General features: G+C 44.7%; 1 protein-coding gene across 4 annotated transcripts in view; it reads right to left on the bottom strand.

Annotated features, from left to right (window-relative positions):
• Positions 1-14,966, bottom strand: part of Pfkp (phosphofructokinase, platelet) — a 56,845-nt gene that overhangs the window by 27,203 nt on the left and 14,676 nt on the right. For 3 of the 4 annotated variants that reach the window (XM_076832269.1, XM_076832265.1, XM_076832267.1), the window contains exons 3-7: positions 8,073-8,150; positions 5,749-5,938; positions 4,231-4,396; positions 3,063-3,107; positions 2,735-2,843 (exon numbers count right to left, since the gene is read on the bottom strand). In XM_076832269.1, coding sequence (XP_076688384.1) covers positions 2,735-2,843; positions 3,063-3,107; positions 4,231-4,396; positions 5,749-5,938; positions 8,073-8,150 — 588 coding nt within the window. The remainder of the gene's footprint in view (positions 1-2,734; positions 2,844-3,062; positions 3,108-4,230; positions 4,397-5,748; positions 5,939-8,072; positions 8,151-14,966) is intronic. The other variant, XM_076832268.1, reaches the window with a different exon arrangement.

The following is a 14,966-nucleotide window of genomic DNA, read 5'->3' as shown; positions in this document are numbered from 1 at the left end:
AACACCACTGGGATGTGGTGGGACATTTAAAGAGAGGCCAAGGGAGAGAAACAGGTCAATGGGGGTGGGCCATGGAAGGGACACTGGGACCCTATCCCCTCCTCTGCCAGGCAGTCCTGACCATGGACTGAGACCTCTGAAACCATGAGCCAAAAATCAACCTTTCCTCCTTTAAAGTTGATTTCTTCAGGTAATTTGTCACAACAACAGAAACCTGAATAATGCAGATCCATAGCCCAGACAGAGAGTTTGGGCAGCGGTACCTTAGTGGTCAGTCATGCTGTCTGGACTCTCTAGTTGGTACTGTTGGGGGCACTATCTTAGATACTTACAGAAGTATCCGGGAGCCTATAATGAACCATAACATGTAGCAACCACTGCATGAGGGAGATTAACTCATTCTTAAGGATACATTTCTTTAAGGTCCCAAATTAAAGACCATTCTGTAGAAAGTGTCAGTGGTGGTTGTGAGGACCCTGGCCATGACTGAAGCCAACCCTGCCAGAACCAGGGTAAGACGGGTTGTTCTGACATGGCTCACTCTGATAACATCAGTGTTAAACTCATATTCTGTTTTCATTCTTGATGGATATGAAATGTGCGATGCTTTGAAGAATTTGCTATGCAGAAGCAACTTCTTATGGGTTCAAAGTACAGAGTGATAACTTCAGCCTTGCTTAAAAGAGAAAAAGCAGAGATAATAACAATATCCATAAATAACTGGTTGGCTAAACAACTATCAAACACACCACTCTGGACTGATTACAAACCATAGTACTCAGGACATTGAGGTGGGAAGACAGCCCCCTTGCCTCTGTCATTTATGGATCACCTCCTTGTTCTGTACCTGGATTGGACAAATGCATTCACTGACTCTTTGCAAAATCACTAAGGATTTTGCAAATTACAGCAGAGAAACTGGATGCAGGAAGGTGAGGTTACTTTTCCTAAACTACCCGTTGAGTGGTAGAGCCAAGGTTTCAACCTAGGAATTCTGATGTCTCAGAAAGGTCTAATAAATTTTATATTAAAATACATACAGCTTGGAGACATTTGAGGGTTTGTTTCCTAGGCTAATTTATTTCCCAAAATATTGGAAAAAATTCTTGCAGTGGGGCATTGATGATCAATGAAGAATAAATGACAGAATGATATCAAGTGTTTCCACATATGGATTACTTCAGACCACCAGTCCTGCCTCTGCCAAAGCCTAAGGGGGATGCCAGTGTCCCTCCTCTGGTCATACCTGACAGTGCAGGGTATAAGTGTGGAATTCAATTAGATTTGTTGATGAGACAACACAGTTTAATCACCTGCAAATATGAGGGAAGTATCTAGAAAACAAATGACTGAACCAATCTTATTGCAGACTTTCTTTCTAACCAGCCTCCCAGAGTCTTCCTTGAAGGGCTGTCATTGGACCTGTGGCCTACAATGTCACTGAGGATCAGACCAGATACCTGACTGGCCAAGCTCACTGAGCACAGAGATCTCAGAAGAAAAGTCCTGTATAATTCACTGCATATTCCCCAGGGCCCAGTGAACATGCCTGTTAAAAGGAGTAGGACCTACATCTCATGATATCCAAGCCCAATGCTGCTTACGTCCCCTGGGTCAGAACCAGGGACCAGGGAACCTCTTCCTCAAATGGCAGTATTTGTACTATGTCAACTAACAGCTTGAACTTCAAAAGGACGCATGATTTCCCCTAGCTACAGTTCAGCTTTACTCAATAGTTTTTAATGTAGGCTCTTGTGTCAAAGCCTTACTGAACACGTGACCATTCTCACAGGCACTATGTATGCACTTGCTGAATACAACTAAATTTGGTCTGTGACACGGTGCTTGCACAATTTACCTTTTGAACAATTAATAATGATTATAAAAATAAGAGAAGGAAGGCAGGCATTGTGGCACACACCTATAATCTCAATGACTCAGGAGGCTGAGGAAGGAGAATTGCAAGTTCGAGGCCAGGTTCAGGAACTTAGCAAGACACTGTTTCAAAATAAAATAAAGGGCTGGGAGTGTAGCTCAGTAATAGAGGGCCCCTGGACTCAATCCCTAGTACTACAAAATAGGGTGGGGGATTAACCCACATATTGAGATGCTATCCTAAAAGCTAATCATGGTCTTAAGTGAGACCTCTAATACCCTAAGTATTAAGCCTTCTTGGAGGCAAACAAGCCACACTAATAGCCACAGTATGAGAGACAAATGTGCAGCTCACTTTAGACAGAGGAAGAAAGAAGCCTGGCTCATGTCAATCAGCAAACAGGCAAACCTCCAGATCCCATACCTTGGAGAAGGAAATGCCACAATACCTGACTCCTAGTGTTCTGGGGAAACTAAAACTGGAGAGGTGAACAAGGGTCTCTTCACGCTTGGGCACACGGAGGTAGCAGAGCCAACAAACAGATTCTCTTTCCAAATCTGGTTTCCTTTAATAGTCATAATCCCATGGAATTCACTTCTCAAACTAGGATCACTACCTTGAATGAAAAGCAACCAAGTGCTATGCTAGTTGCTCCCTCCTGGCACTTCAGGAGGAGACAGACACGTGGACAGCCCACAGAGGAGGCTCCTCCGCAACAGGCTTTGCTTTGTTTTACTATCAGCAAGTTTTCACTTGTTTAAAGAGCTGTCCAATTTGGCAATTCCAAAGGCCATTACAGATCCGAACTAAAGCAACAGCCAGAATCCCCCGGCCACGCATGGCAAAATCACCAATTACCTCTGAGAGTTTGACGCACATGTTTTCCTCCCAGCCCTCTTCTGGTGGAGACTCTGGGAGGAACACCCAGTCTGCTCCGCAGGCCAAGGCACTCACCAAGGCCAAGTACCTACATAAAACAAAATGACAGGATGAATACGCAGAGCAGGAACCTTCCAGCCGGCCTACCACAGGCACCCAAGCACAACAACAAGCCAGGTCAGATGTCACACTGGACTTGAACCAGGAGATGCTGGCTTCTCTGGGAGCCACACAATATGGGGTGCAGGATGCTGAAGGAGACAAATGAAAAGTCCTTTCCACTCAAATCGTGTCTGTAGATACGTACCCACAGTGTCTCCCCATCACTTCTAGAACGAAGGTCCTCTGGTGGCTGGAAAGATATAAAGGGAAAATCCAGTTATCACCAGTAGGAACAGTATGGAAAGTGAACAGAAAAGTGCTCTTCCAGCCAGGTGAGACAAAGTCTGCTGCCTAATGATGGCAGGTACCCAAGCTTCCAAAAAATGACTCATTTTCTACAAAAGCAAATGCCACTATATCAGTATTTCAGATTCTTATGAGCAGAAGGGCATTAGCAGCAATTGCAGGTTCTAGGCACGTACTCTACACCTGCTGCTTGAGCCTAAGACTAACTTGCACATTTATTCTATGCTCTTTCAAAGGTGATGATGTGCTGGGCAAAGGCAGGTGCTTCTGTCAAGAACCATAGCTGGATACATCCCATGTAAAGACATGAGTGCCACAGATCAGCTCCATGAACACCCAATGAAAACTGTCTCTCCAAGGAATGCAAGAGCCAACTGCTCTAAGCAATCCCTCCAAACCTGAGGAGATGAAGTGGTTTCCTAGGTGTCTACCACATTCACACCTGGTCTGCAACAGAGGCAAACGGGACAGATACGTGAGGACTTGGGAGGCTCTACCCTCTGGGTACTTTTCCAAAATTCCAAGTCCCAAGCTTCTCATCTCAAAATGGGTGGCACTTGCCCTATTTCCTATTCCACATGATTTTTATGAATAGTGCTTCAGGAAATCTCAGCCGCCCTGAAGTGACGGGTAATGCTCTGCCATGAGTCTGGGCGGGCTAGGCTAAGTTGATGTGGCTCCGTCTATATTCCTGTCAACTGCAGGTTGGAATCCCAGCACAAGGCAATGCCTCCTTGCTCTCCAACAAGCTCATTCGCTCCATCCCTTTAACCTGCAAGCTATTCCTTCAAGGAAATTTTGGGCAAGGCTTTGGATAATTTAATTTTGTTGTCCAATTTTTCTCCCACAAGTGCACTTCCTTCTATGATCATATTTTTTTTTAAAAAAAGCAATATTTTAAAATTTAAAGTGAAAAGTAAACCACAGAATAACTCTCTGTGCTAGGAACTGCACCATATTGACAGCCCTCCACAGCACCTTGGGCACAGCCAGCAGTTGTGTGTGAGCGCTGGCACATCACGTGCCTACCTACAGTCAGCACCCCTGGTTCCTGCGGAGAATTTTACCTCTGGGCAGTGGTCATGATGGCGTCAATGACTTCCATAATCCTGTGCAAGGCAGAGTCCGTGCCGATGGTCATGTCTGTGCCACAGAAGTCGTTGTCGATGGAACCCACCATGCCCACCACGTTAAGGTGAGAGTACTTCGTCACGGCTTCCTCGCTGATCTTACCTGCATTAGAAACAAGCAACACAGTTAAGAGCTGCTCAGGGACTAGGCAGACGGCCACAGGTAAAGAGAGCAAGGATTCTACACTTTTCTCTTCATTGTTTCCTCAGAAATATATGCAGCCTGCATCTGTAGACTTAAGGAAAGAAAAGCCAGGCACAGTCAGAAGTCGTCACAGAAGCGTGAGTGGGCACAGGGCACTTAACTAGAGCACCGAATTACAGAAATGAAAAGACCCACATGTTGCAATCAGTACATATGAACCTCTACTTTACCTAGCAACACCTTTGGAGAATGACATCACTACAAACAAGGTGACACTACAATCTCATAATTAAGTACTGAGACACAAATGCCAGTTTCACGTTCCTTTCTCATGGCTCCACAGGGAGCTAGCGAGTTGGTGGGTATCCACCTACCTAGCGCTCTCTGGACAGACTCACCTGGATCAGGCAGTTCTGCAAAAAAAAATAAATTAGAATGGCCAAAGGAGCAGGGACAGGCTTTGGCCTGGACTCATGGTCACTATTCCTACTCTGTGCCACCAACAGATCTGTGTTAGATCAGACAAGGTGGACGGCAGGATGCGGGAGGCCCTCGCCACCTCTGGCCTGGTGGTAATGCTCCATTCCTAAGTACAAACCTGAGCACAAATGCGTGAGCTCACCTTCACATCTTTCATATCACACATCATATCAAACAAAACCAACTGTGAAAGAGAGAAAGCTACAGGATACACAGGGTTCTCCAAAGTCCTTTCCTAGGTGGCATCAAAGGTGACTGAGGATGACAAGATGGCAGATCGTCATCGTCTAAACTCCTGCAACAACTCAGGTTTAAGTGACCCCAGCAGAGCCAGTGGAATGTACCACGGTGGCTCAAAGGGTGGAAGCTGGTGTCTGAGGGCTGGCGTGAGTCCCAGCCACTCCCACAGCTGTGCGCTTCCCCTGTCACCTCTGACTCCTCATCTGTAAAATTGAGATAAGGTAAAAACCTATCTCAGATGATTGCTGTGGGAATTCCACAGGACTATCTATGTAAATGGCTGACTGCTTCCCAGCACACAGTAGGGCTTACCATCATCACTGCTATTATTTGAGAAACACAATTTAAATCCTGAAATGACAAGCTGTAAGAACCGCCACAATGATGCCCAATCTACTTGGCTACAGTTAAGAGGCTCACACAGTAAAAAGGACCCATAAATGTGCACAATTGCTATTTGTCCGTCATATACAAAATAAAACTTTTACAAAGGCAAAATGTTTGCATTTCAAATCTCACTGAAGGCCAGGGAAGATGAATGGGGAAAACAGAAGCTCCAGAGACCAGCATGAGCAGACAGGGAAATGTACCATTCTTGGCCAACTCCTCCAGCAGTTCGCTCCACTCCTTCCGGAAGATGTTGGCCCCTGTGAGGCTTCCGTCCCCACCGATCACGCACAGGTTGGTAATGCCCCACTGGACCAAGTTACCAGCAGCCTGTAAGCGACCTTCTCGAGTGTGAAAGGCTTTGCAACGGGCACTGCCAATAATCGTCCCACCCTGGAAAAGATAAAATCATGTGTATTGATCTCCTTTCAACTGGAAAGAAGGCCAGATGGATCAGCACACGCAGACTGATGAGTAAACACGGGACTTTCAATTTACACTTTCCTCGTTGGCATGTCTCGTCAGCCCACTGTGAAAGTTGGCGATTTTCTCATTTTTAGTCCCATATTGGAATTCTGTGGTGAAGGACACAGATGTCATGCCCAGAGTGGCCAAGAAGGTGTGGAGCTGAGGACAAAGGCAGCCATGGACCAAGTATGCAGAGCACTTGAAAGTCTGTGGTGTCACCACAGCTGTCCAGCAGGCCTGCATGGAAGCTGTACCCACAGCAGGTGAGCGTGACCAGGTGCACACAGAGTGGCATGCGGCCACCACGTGGTCATCAGCCGTGACCCCAGAAGCAACTTGTGCTGCTGCTTCCAGGTGACCAAGGCTCCTTCCCTGAGTCAGGTTGCACCACAGGTTCGAGCAACACCAACGGGGAACCCAAGAAACATCCCTCCACCCTTTTCAGAGGCTAAATCTTGAGGAAACTGAAACCTGATCCCTCAAACTTCCAAGAGATGAATCATGACTTCTCATACTTAGCTGTTTAAAAAACTGAGGATGGTTTGTTTGTAGCATTTAGAGAAATGCAAGACTCCTTTAAATAACAAATACAATTATAAGAACTCCAGTTTGGACCAGCTGTCTCAAGTGTCTGCTGGTGCTTAGGAATAGTGTCATCTCCGGACTGCGCAGACTTCTACTGGGACATGGCTTCCTGAAGTCCTGGCGCTCACATGCTGGTATCACGTCTGGACACCAAAAGTGCACTGTATAACTCACGTCGTTTATGAAGACCCATTTTAAACCACACAAATGCATGTTCTTTTTACATTAAAATCGCCACCATTTAATTGGCCAAAGCATTATGAGAAAGTTCCCAATTTTGAAACTCATATTTACTAACAGCACCAAGAGTGTTCCTGGTCTCACAATGCTAGTTCCAAGTGTGACTGCGACAGTATACAACCTGGCTCACTCAGGGGCAGGCCTTGGGTGGGAGGGGCAGAGGTCAGAGCAGGGTATGCTGGCTCTCTGGACTTTCACTTGACAGAGAGCAGCTGGAGGATCCTGTGACTTTTTAGACCTGGAAGAAGAGTTAAATACCCAGAAATACCAAGGTTGGAAGATAAGATGGACAGAGCCATTCCGACCCTCACCCGCACCCGCACCCTCCAAACCAGTAAGCACCTCCTATTAGCCTATCTCAATCACAATGGCAGAATGGAAAGTTCTTCTCTGTGGAATTCAGCCGACACAGCCTGAAGTCTTACAAGTATTGTTCTATCTAATTACTGATGGAAGTTCCTTTACTTTCTGTCCGGGGACAGCAGAGCTAGGTGCAGACTGAGTCATTGGCCAGCATTACAACGCACATTCCACCAGCATCTTCTGAGCCAATGTGCTAGAGTTTGATTTCTAATAAAAAGTATTCAAAATGAGTCACAGCATTAGTCTACACATTGTAAAAAACCAAACCACAAGTTACAAGCATTTCATGAAGTCTATTCTTTTCCACTTTTCAACTTGGAGACTTCGCTGAGCTGAAATGTTCCAGGAAGGTATTAGGTTTAATCTCAGAGTAAACAACCGTTCCCCCCGCTGCAGTGGAGATCACCTCTTCCTGTGCACTACACAGAAATCAGCTCTGCCTGATCTACAACAGTGATGCAGGCTCCCCATTAAAGCTGTGGCTCCCAGGATTTGTTACATCCAGTGCCAAGAGACATGCAAAAACCTAATGAGTACAGAGATTTGCCACTGAACACACAGCACCAACACACAAAGTCACCTCAACTGTAGTCTTATCTAAAAAGAAAACAAAAATCCAGTCGTAGGGCCACAGGAAAACAGGCAATGACACACTCTGGATCACAGATACTTCCTGGGTTTACATTACGGAGAACTTCTTATTTTTTAAAATTTAATTAAATGGCAAATTAATAATGTTTTCATTCGATGCAAGCGGTAAGGAAATAACTAACGGAAGTCAGCACATAAATGTGTTTTCAGTGTTACTGAAGCCCAAGTAAAAAAGGTTTCAAACTAAAACAGTTTCTCAGAGAGACATCGTGGTACCTACCACTTGTAGGATGCTGGATACGCTCTCCCATTTGGCTTCCACAATGTTAGAGCCTCCATCCACCATGCCTTGGTAGCCCTGGGCGAGAAAATACAGGAGGTCTTAAAAATGGGTTGAACTTTGCAGTGACATTAATTTATCCCCAAATTACACAAAATGGAATCACAAATGGCCACAAATACAGCTTCCCCCACACATAAAGGTTAGAAGACAGCACGATACTTGGACTGGATGATAGTATTACACTGTAATGAAGCCGCTGAAGTTACCCTTTAATAATGGAAGCTTTTTCCCAGACTCATCCAAACAGAAAATCTGGGAATAAAGTATTTGCCTACTATGCCCTAGTTCTTAGGAAAAGGGACACATTCATTGTGAGTGTTCATAACTTGACACAAACTCACACACAAACTGTTCACCAACACATTGCACATGTCAAAGCATCTTGTCAGGGTCCCAACTTGACAAGGCACTGCAGGCTTATTAGGGATCTATTAAAGTTTTTTTTTTTAAAGCACAGGTGAATAAGAATTCAACCTGTCTGATCTTGCCATTAGTGAAAATTATACTGCTTACATCCCCAAACATAGCATGACACACATTTTAAAAAGTGACATATTTTCCAAAAATAATCTGATTATTTTACATAAAGAAAACAATTAAAAAGTAAAAAAGAATGACTCAATGGGCAATTAGCATAGCATTCAAAGGTCTCTTCATTGTACACATGTGGTAAGTTGCTAGGAAATGACTCATTCTTCAATTTGCAAAGTCATCACAGATGTAACATTTGAAAAGTAACTAACTGCTAACTGCAGTTTTAAACTGTCTTTAGGAATAAGGAGATGTCACCAAATTGTAGGTCTAATTTTACCCAAATGTATTATAATGTATAAATTCAGATGAGTTCTTTCGTAATGAAATCTCCCTGGAAGGCTACATACTTATTTTAACATAGCAAAATATTTTCTACAACTTTTGGAATTTGTTTGCCAAGTCGGTTCTATGACTCATGTAAGACAAACAAACCACAATACCTTTAAGACTATACGTAGCTTTTGACCGATAAACAAAAACATTATCTGTCTTGTGGACCCTAGTTCATAAGTGGAATCTAAGAGACCCGCACGGGCAGTGCCCAACCCACTGTCGTGCAGAAGTTTTAATGCAAGTCACTTGCTCACATCTAAGAACACGTCGCAGACTCCGAAGTCATTTCAATTTCTTGTTTGAAATCCTTTGGAGCAATTTCAGAATAAACATTAGTAATCGTCTAACTGATCACTTAGGAGACACTGCTTTCTTTCTTCTTCTTTTTCTTACATATATATCTTTTAGTTGTAAATGGACACAATACCTTTATTTTATTTATATGTGGTGCTGAGGATTGAACCCAGTGCCTCACACATGCTAGGCAAGCACTCTACCCACTGAGCCACAACCCCAGCCCAGACACTGCTTTCTTTAGAAATAGTTTGGGCCAGTATTTTCAGGCATTTGTTGAATCTGCCATAAATAGAAAAAGAACTACTCCAGCTGTAGGTGGCTTTCTCTTCTAAGAAGCATTTTTTTTTTTTTTAAAAGACTCAGAGGGAATTTATGGGCTGGTGTTATAGCAAAATACCTCTTCTTCCAGAAATTTTGTTCAGTGCATCCGTGCATCTTAATTGGATGGAGCTTGTTTTTCCAATCTGATTTCCTGAATTCTTCAGTCAATAACTGTTTGAACAACAAACATTCCAGCCATAACTGAAAAACAAGCTGCTGAAAATGATGCACTTTGAAAGCATTTTTCTAGATGCTGTTACAACTGACTTCCTGTGAATGTAGTTATTGCATTCAAAGATTTATCCATGGGCTTTGATGCTTCCATGTGTATACATTTTCTGTGAGTTTGCCAGCACTAGGACTCCCCTAGTTTATATCTGAATAAACCAAAGCATTTCACTTACAGAACTTGAGAGTGAGCACACAGGGCCTCTGAATGGCTATGTGGGCTGCATAATGGCTCCGCAGTCTTAACCTTGTTCAAGACTAGGCACTCAATAAAAGGAGGCAACAGAAAGTTCTCTGTCAGTGATTTTCAAAGTTGAGGGCCATGACTTTCTTTTTTCCCTAGGGAATGCATATGTAGAACCTGAGATTGGAGAGTCCCTCCCCAACGTGCTCACCTTTCCACTAGGGAACTAAAGAAATGCTCTTGTCCAGAGACCTGAACAGTCATCCCATAAAAGTGGGCATGTTGATTTAATTATTGCATGGAAAATTCCAACAGAGAAAGAAGTCTTAGGAGATGTCCTTGGTAAGACTTAGCTCTAAAGTAGGCTGAACACAGCAAACCATTATGTAGTCCTGTACTTGGCACTTTGGAAAAAAATAATATGGTAACACGGTTAATTTAGCCCTCTGGCATTATTAAAGTCCTTTAAGTCAAAGCTAACAGTACACAACCTCAGTGGTCACACCAACAGAACAGCAGGAAGACACAGGTCACCTTCCTCCCAGAGAGAGGCTATCTCACAACTCAAAGGGGGCTCCCCCAGCCCCACAGTGACAAAGGTGGCAGTGGAAGTGGCAGAGGCAGGGGAAGGAGCTCATGATCATTTGCAATTTAATAATGCTAACTGTGATGAAACTGGCTGAAGCTCCCAGCAACATGGAGCAAGACATGGCTGGCTGTTGAGAACATGTCACCAGAGACAAATCACACTTGAAGAATTTACCCTAAGAGCTGGCATGCAGTGAACATTTAATAAAAGAAAAGAAAATGCTCATTCCTGTAATTATGACTATGTCCCAGGACGTGTATTGGCCTGTGTTCCAGTGGAAAGGTAATAAGGCATGCAGCAGAGACCTAGGTCACACACATGGGCTTTTTGTGAATCGATTTAAGCAACTTAAGCAATGCGGTCACCATGCCCGCGTGTTAGTGGGGGGACAGCCCCCCCACCCCACCCCACCCCTCTGACAGTGGTGGGAAGCAGCAGCACAGGCAGCAATACAGAGGGACACACTCAACCGGGACAGTCGTTTTCCAGCAGACACAGTGGCTAAGCAGCTTCAGCTTCAATGAAGTTAAAAGAAACACAGTTACATTTAAAACATCAAAGAGACATGCCCGAGTGACACACCAGAGGAATTTTCAACATTGCTGGGGGAAGGTGGAGGTCAGCATCAGGAATGGGAGGGGTGAGATGGGGCACAGACATGTCCCTACAAGGTCAGCCCAGTCAAGGCCTGGCGTCTTGTTTCACCAGCGACCCCTGCACACATATTCCAAGAGCACAGGTGTTATCTGGATTCCAGCATGTCTACAGAGAAGTCACCTCATGGCCCCTCCTCCAGTGGCTGGCATGCTGAGGCTGGAGAGGGGGCAGCAGCACTTCTGAGCAAAGCAGGGGGCAGGTGCATGAGAGAGACTTTTGTGAGCCTGTCTCAGGGTGCCATTTCTTGCTTTTAAACACTGGAGAGCAGGGTGGTGCTTCCTATCCCCGATGACAGACAGTGTTTCCTCTGGCAAGGAGGGGGCTCCATTAGGAAAAGAAAATGATACCAATCTATTAATTAAAACTTCTTTATTAGTGTATTAAGTCACAATGCTCAGGCCCGAACAAGGAACACTACATTTACATGCCGATAATTCAGATGGCCAGTTGGGGTGAACCTGGGCCTTCAGAGAGAAAGCTGGAAGCTGCGATGGAAGGGGGAACCCTGAGCCCTGAGGCCACAGGGAGGGGAAAAGGTGCTACCACAGCAGCTCTGGAGACCACAGGATTACCTGCCCATGCCGTTCTATTAGCCCTTATTCCTTTACTGTAAGAAGGGTTTACACAGACACATTTAGAATCTGCTCTTTTTAATAACAGTAAGATTAAGCAGTTAAAGTGATGGGATTACTCCTAGTTTTTATTTCAGGGTGTGCAAGAGGAGAGATGAACACTGATGATATTTACAAATGCCTGTTTATGAGTAGCATCAAACTAGTTTCTTTTTAAAATGAGAGACTTTTTGGTCATATTTAACGGTTCTTTTAAATCTGCAAAATAGCTTTTGACAACAGGATATTAAACCCACATATCAAATTAAACTCAAGGAGACAGCCCTCTTCTGCAGGGTCTTCTTGCAGTCACAGCAGCTATCTGGGGGGCAGCTAAGAGACACTTCCTACTCAGTGTGACCCATCCTAACCACGGCAGTTGGCTGGACACAGCCTTGGCCACAAACCATTGTTCTTGCATCGCCAAGAAGCTAAAGGCTTTCATGTCTTTAAGGAAAAACTCTAGCTTAAGGAGAACAAGAAGGAGTCAATAATCAGCCAGACTAGGTAGAAAAGAACGGGTTAATCCACCATCCCTCCCCAGCTCTCTGGCACGTAAGCCAAGGGCTTCGCATGCACCACACGTAGGCCTGCCCCAGATTTACAGGTCTGCAAGCCACAGCCAGATAGAACAGCTCAGGCTAATATGGTGCCAGACTTTTACCAGAAACATCAGCACCTTCCAATGAATACACTTTCACACACCCTCTACCAGAGAGAAAAAAAGAACCTTCAATTCCCCCTCTTTCATACTAACCTGCTTAACTGCTTTAGTCTGATGGTAACCTCCAAAGCTCTGGCAAAACACAGAAACTAAACTAAAAAAAAAAAAATTACAAATGCAATAAAATACTAAATGGCACCATCTTCTAAATTTGAGCCCACATATGTCAAGAATTGTGGTCCCCAATGAGGGTTGTTCTGCCAAGGGAACATTTTACCAATGTCTGGCAACATTTTTGACTGTCATGACTGAAGGGTGGGGGTGCTCCTGGCATCTCATTGGTAAGGACAGGATGCTGCTGGATATCCTGCAGTGTGCAGGACTCTGCTCCCTTCCCAGAATTCCCCAGCTCTGAATGTCATAGTGCTGAGGTCAAGAAAGAAGCTCCAAAATGTGGGCACAGTCTCAAGAGCTCAGGGAGAAGGCACCCACAATTTCCAGCAGGTCTATAAACAAACCAGCGTCAGACTCTGACGCTGTGTCTGGTCATAAACAGCCCCCTTGTGCTAGTGTAGGGAGGCCTCTGCACTGGACAGAGGAAGACACAGGAATACGGGTTAATTTATTCATTTTGCCACCAAGATGTTTGCTATAGGTCCACAATCCTTTACCCAAACTCTCTGAGTGAGAGGCAGACCAAAATTCAAAAGACACTTGCTTGGATTTTAGCAAGCAGTATAAACATTACTGCTGTGTAACCTGAGGCTCTCAGGAGCATGCACCACCTCAAACCCACCCCTACAGATGTACAAATACACTGGGTGGGTGAGCCAGGATTTATAGGTAACCTTACAGGCCAGCCAGGATGCTATTGCTGAGTAAGTTAGAAAAATCTTGCAGATTTTAGAATTTTTTTTAATTTCAGAATTACAGATAAAAATTTTTAAATCTATAGTAGAGAGGAAATGATTCTCCAAACCGATCAAGTAGATAACATTTATTGCTACTGAGCAAAGAGCCTGCTGCTTGCACAAAGGCCCTCTGGTCTCAGGTGGTCTGAGAATCTGCTTCCAGTGAGCCCAACCAAGGTAAGGTAGATATTGAGGACTATCCTCCTGTAAGGATCTGAAGAAGAGTTCTGCCACTAAGATTACCTTTTGCGGGGAGATGGACAGGGGTATCATGAGAAGCACCTCATCATCTTTGGATGGGCAATTTCAATTCAAAAGAGTTCATCTTTTGGGTGTTTCCATTACACTCCACTAAGATAGAATTTTAAAATCCAGGTACTACTACATTCAGATATGAGACAGCCTCTATCTAAGGTGCCCACTCCTAGTAAAATAGTTACCATGTCTTTAAACAACATCGCACACAGGATTCTCTTTGGCAACATCTCAATGGAAGAACTGTGGAGGTTCCTAAAGGAAATGGGAGCTGCCCAGAGCCAGGACTCCTCATTCCCCCTCCAGGAAAGGATAGGAAGAGGAGCCCACACCAGCCAAAATTTCCCTTAGCCACCGCTTCAGAGAGGAAAGGACAAACGCAGCCCCTACAGAGACCACTGGGTTCAGGCACCTTCGCTGCCTGCCAGGCAGTGTGGACCTCAGAGCCCCAACTTTTCTAGTTGATAACTGTGACGGCTGATTTTGGGTGCTAGCTTGGCTGGATGGACGGCTGCTAGAGCCTTCCAGAGCACACTTCTATGAGGGTGTTTCAGGGAAGGCTGGTGTGTGGGTCTCTGAACTGAGGAAGATCTACCCTGAACGTGGCACCATCCAACAGGGTGGGGCCTGATGGAAGAAAAAGCAGCAGGAAGAGACAGCTTGCAGTCCTGCTGTGCCCTGCTGAAGAGTGCGTGTTTCTGTTGCCCATGGACCTCAGAGTCTGGTTTCTTAAGTCTCTGAATGCAGAACTATACCCAGTGGCCCTCTAGGCAGCTGTGGGCCTTCAGCCTGTGGCTGGGGGCTGCATCTCTCACACTGAGCTTTCCAGCTTCTTGCAGTGAGCAACTACTGATTTCCTTGGACTGCAGATGGCCATAGTGAGGCTTTTCAACCTCCGAACTTATGGACCCGTCTAACAAATCCCCAGCTATAACTTTAATGAATACAATGATGTAGAGAATAAATCTGGTTTACCTCAAAAGACAGACCACATGTTCCCAGTTACAGGCCCTTGAGATGTGTTCCGTACCAATTCCTTAATTTTAAAATGTGCCTAGTCTCGTAGACATAGGTCTGAATATCACCAGAACACAGGTGGACAACCACAGTGCACAGTGGCCAATAAAAACAGATACACAAGGGCCAGGAAGATAAAACCATTAAATCCAATCAAGTTGACCAGTTACTATTTCAAAGATGAAACCCTTGTATATCCATCAGCCTTACCAGGTCCCCCTTCTACCAAT

This window comes from Callospermophilus lateralis, chromosome 13 (assembly GCF_048772815.1).
Source record: "Callospermophilus lateralis isolate mCalLat2 chromosome 13, mCalLat2.hap1, whole genome shotgun sequence".
Classification (NCBI taxonomy): domain Eukaryota; kingdom Metazoa; phylum Chordata; class Mammalia; order Rodentia; family Sciuridae; genus Callospermophilus; species Callospermophilus lateralis.
Note: the sequence above shows the minus strand (reverse complement) of the source record. Positions and strands in the feature narration are given on the sequence as shown.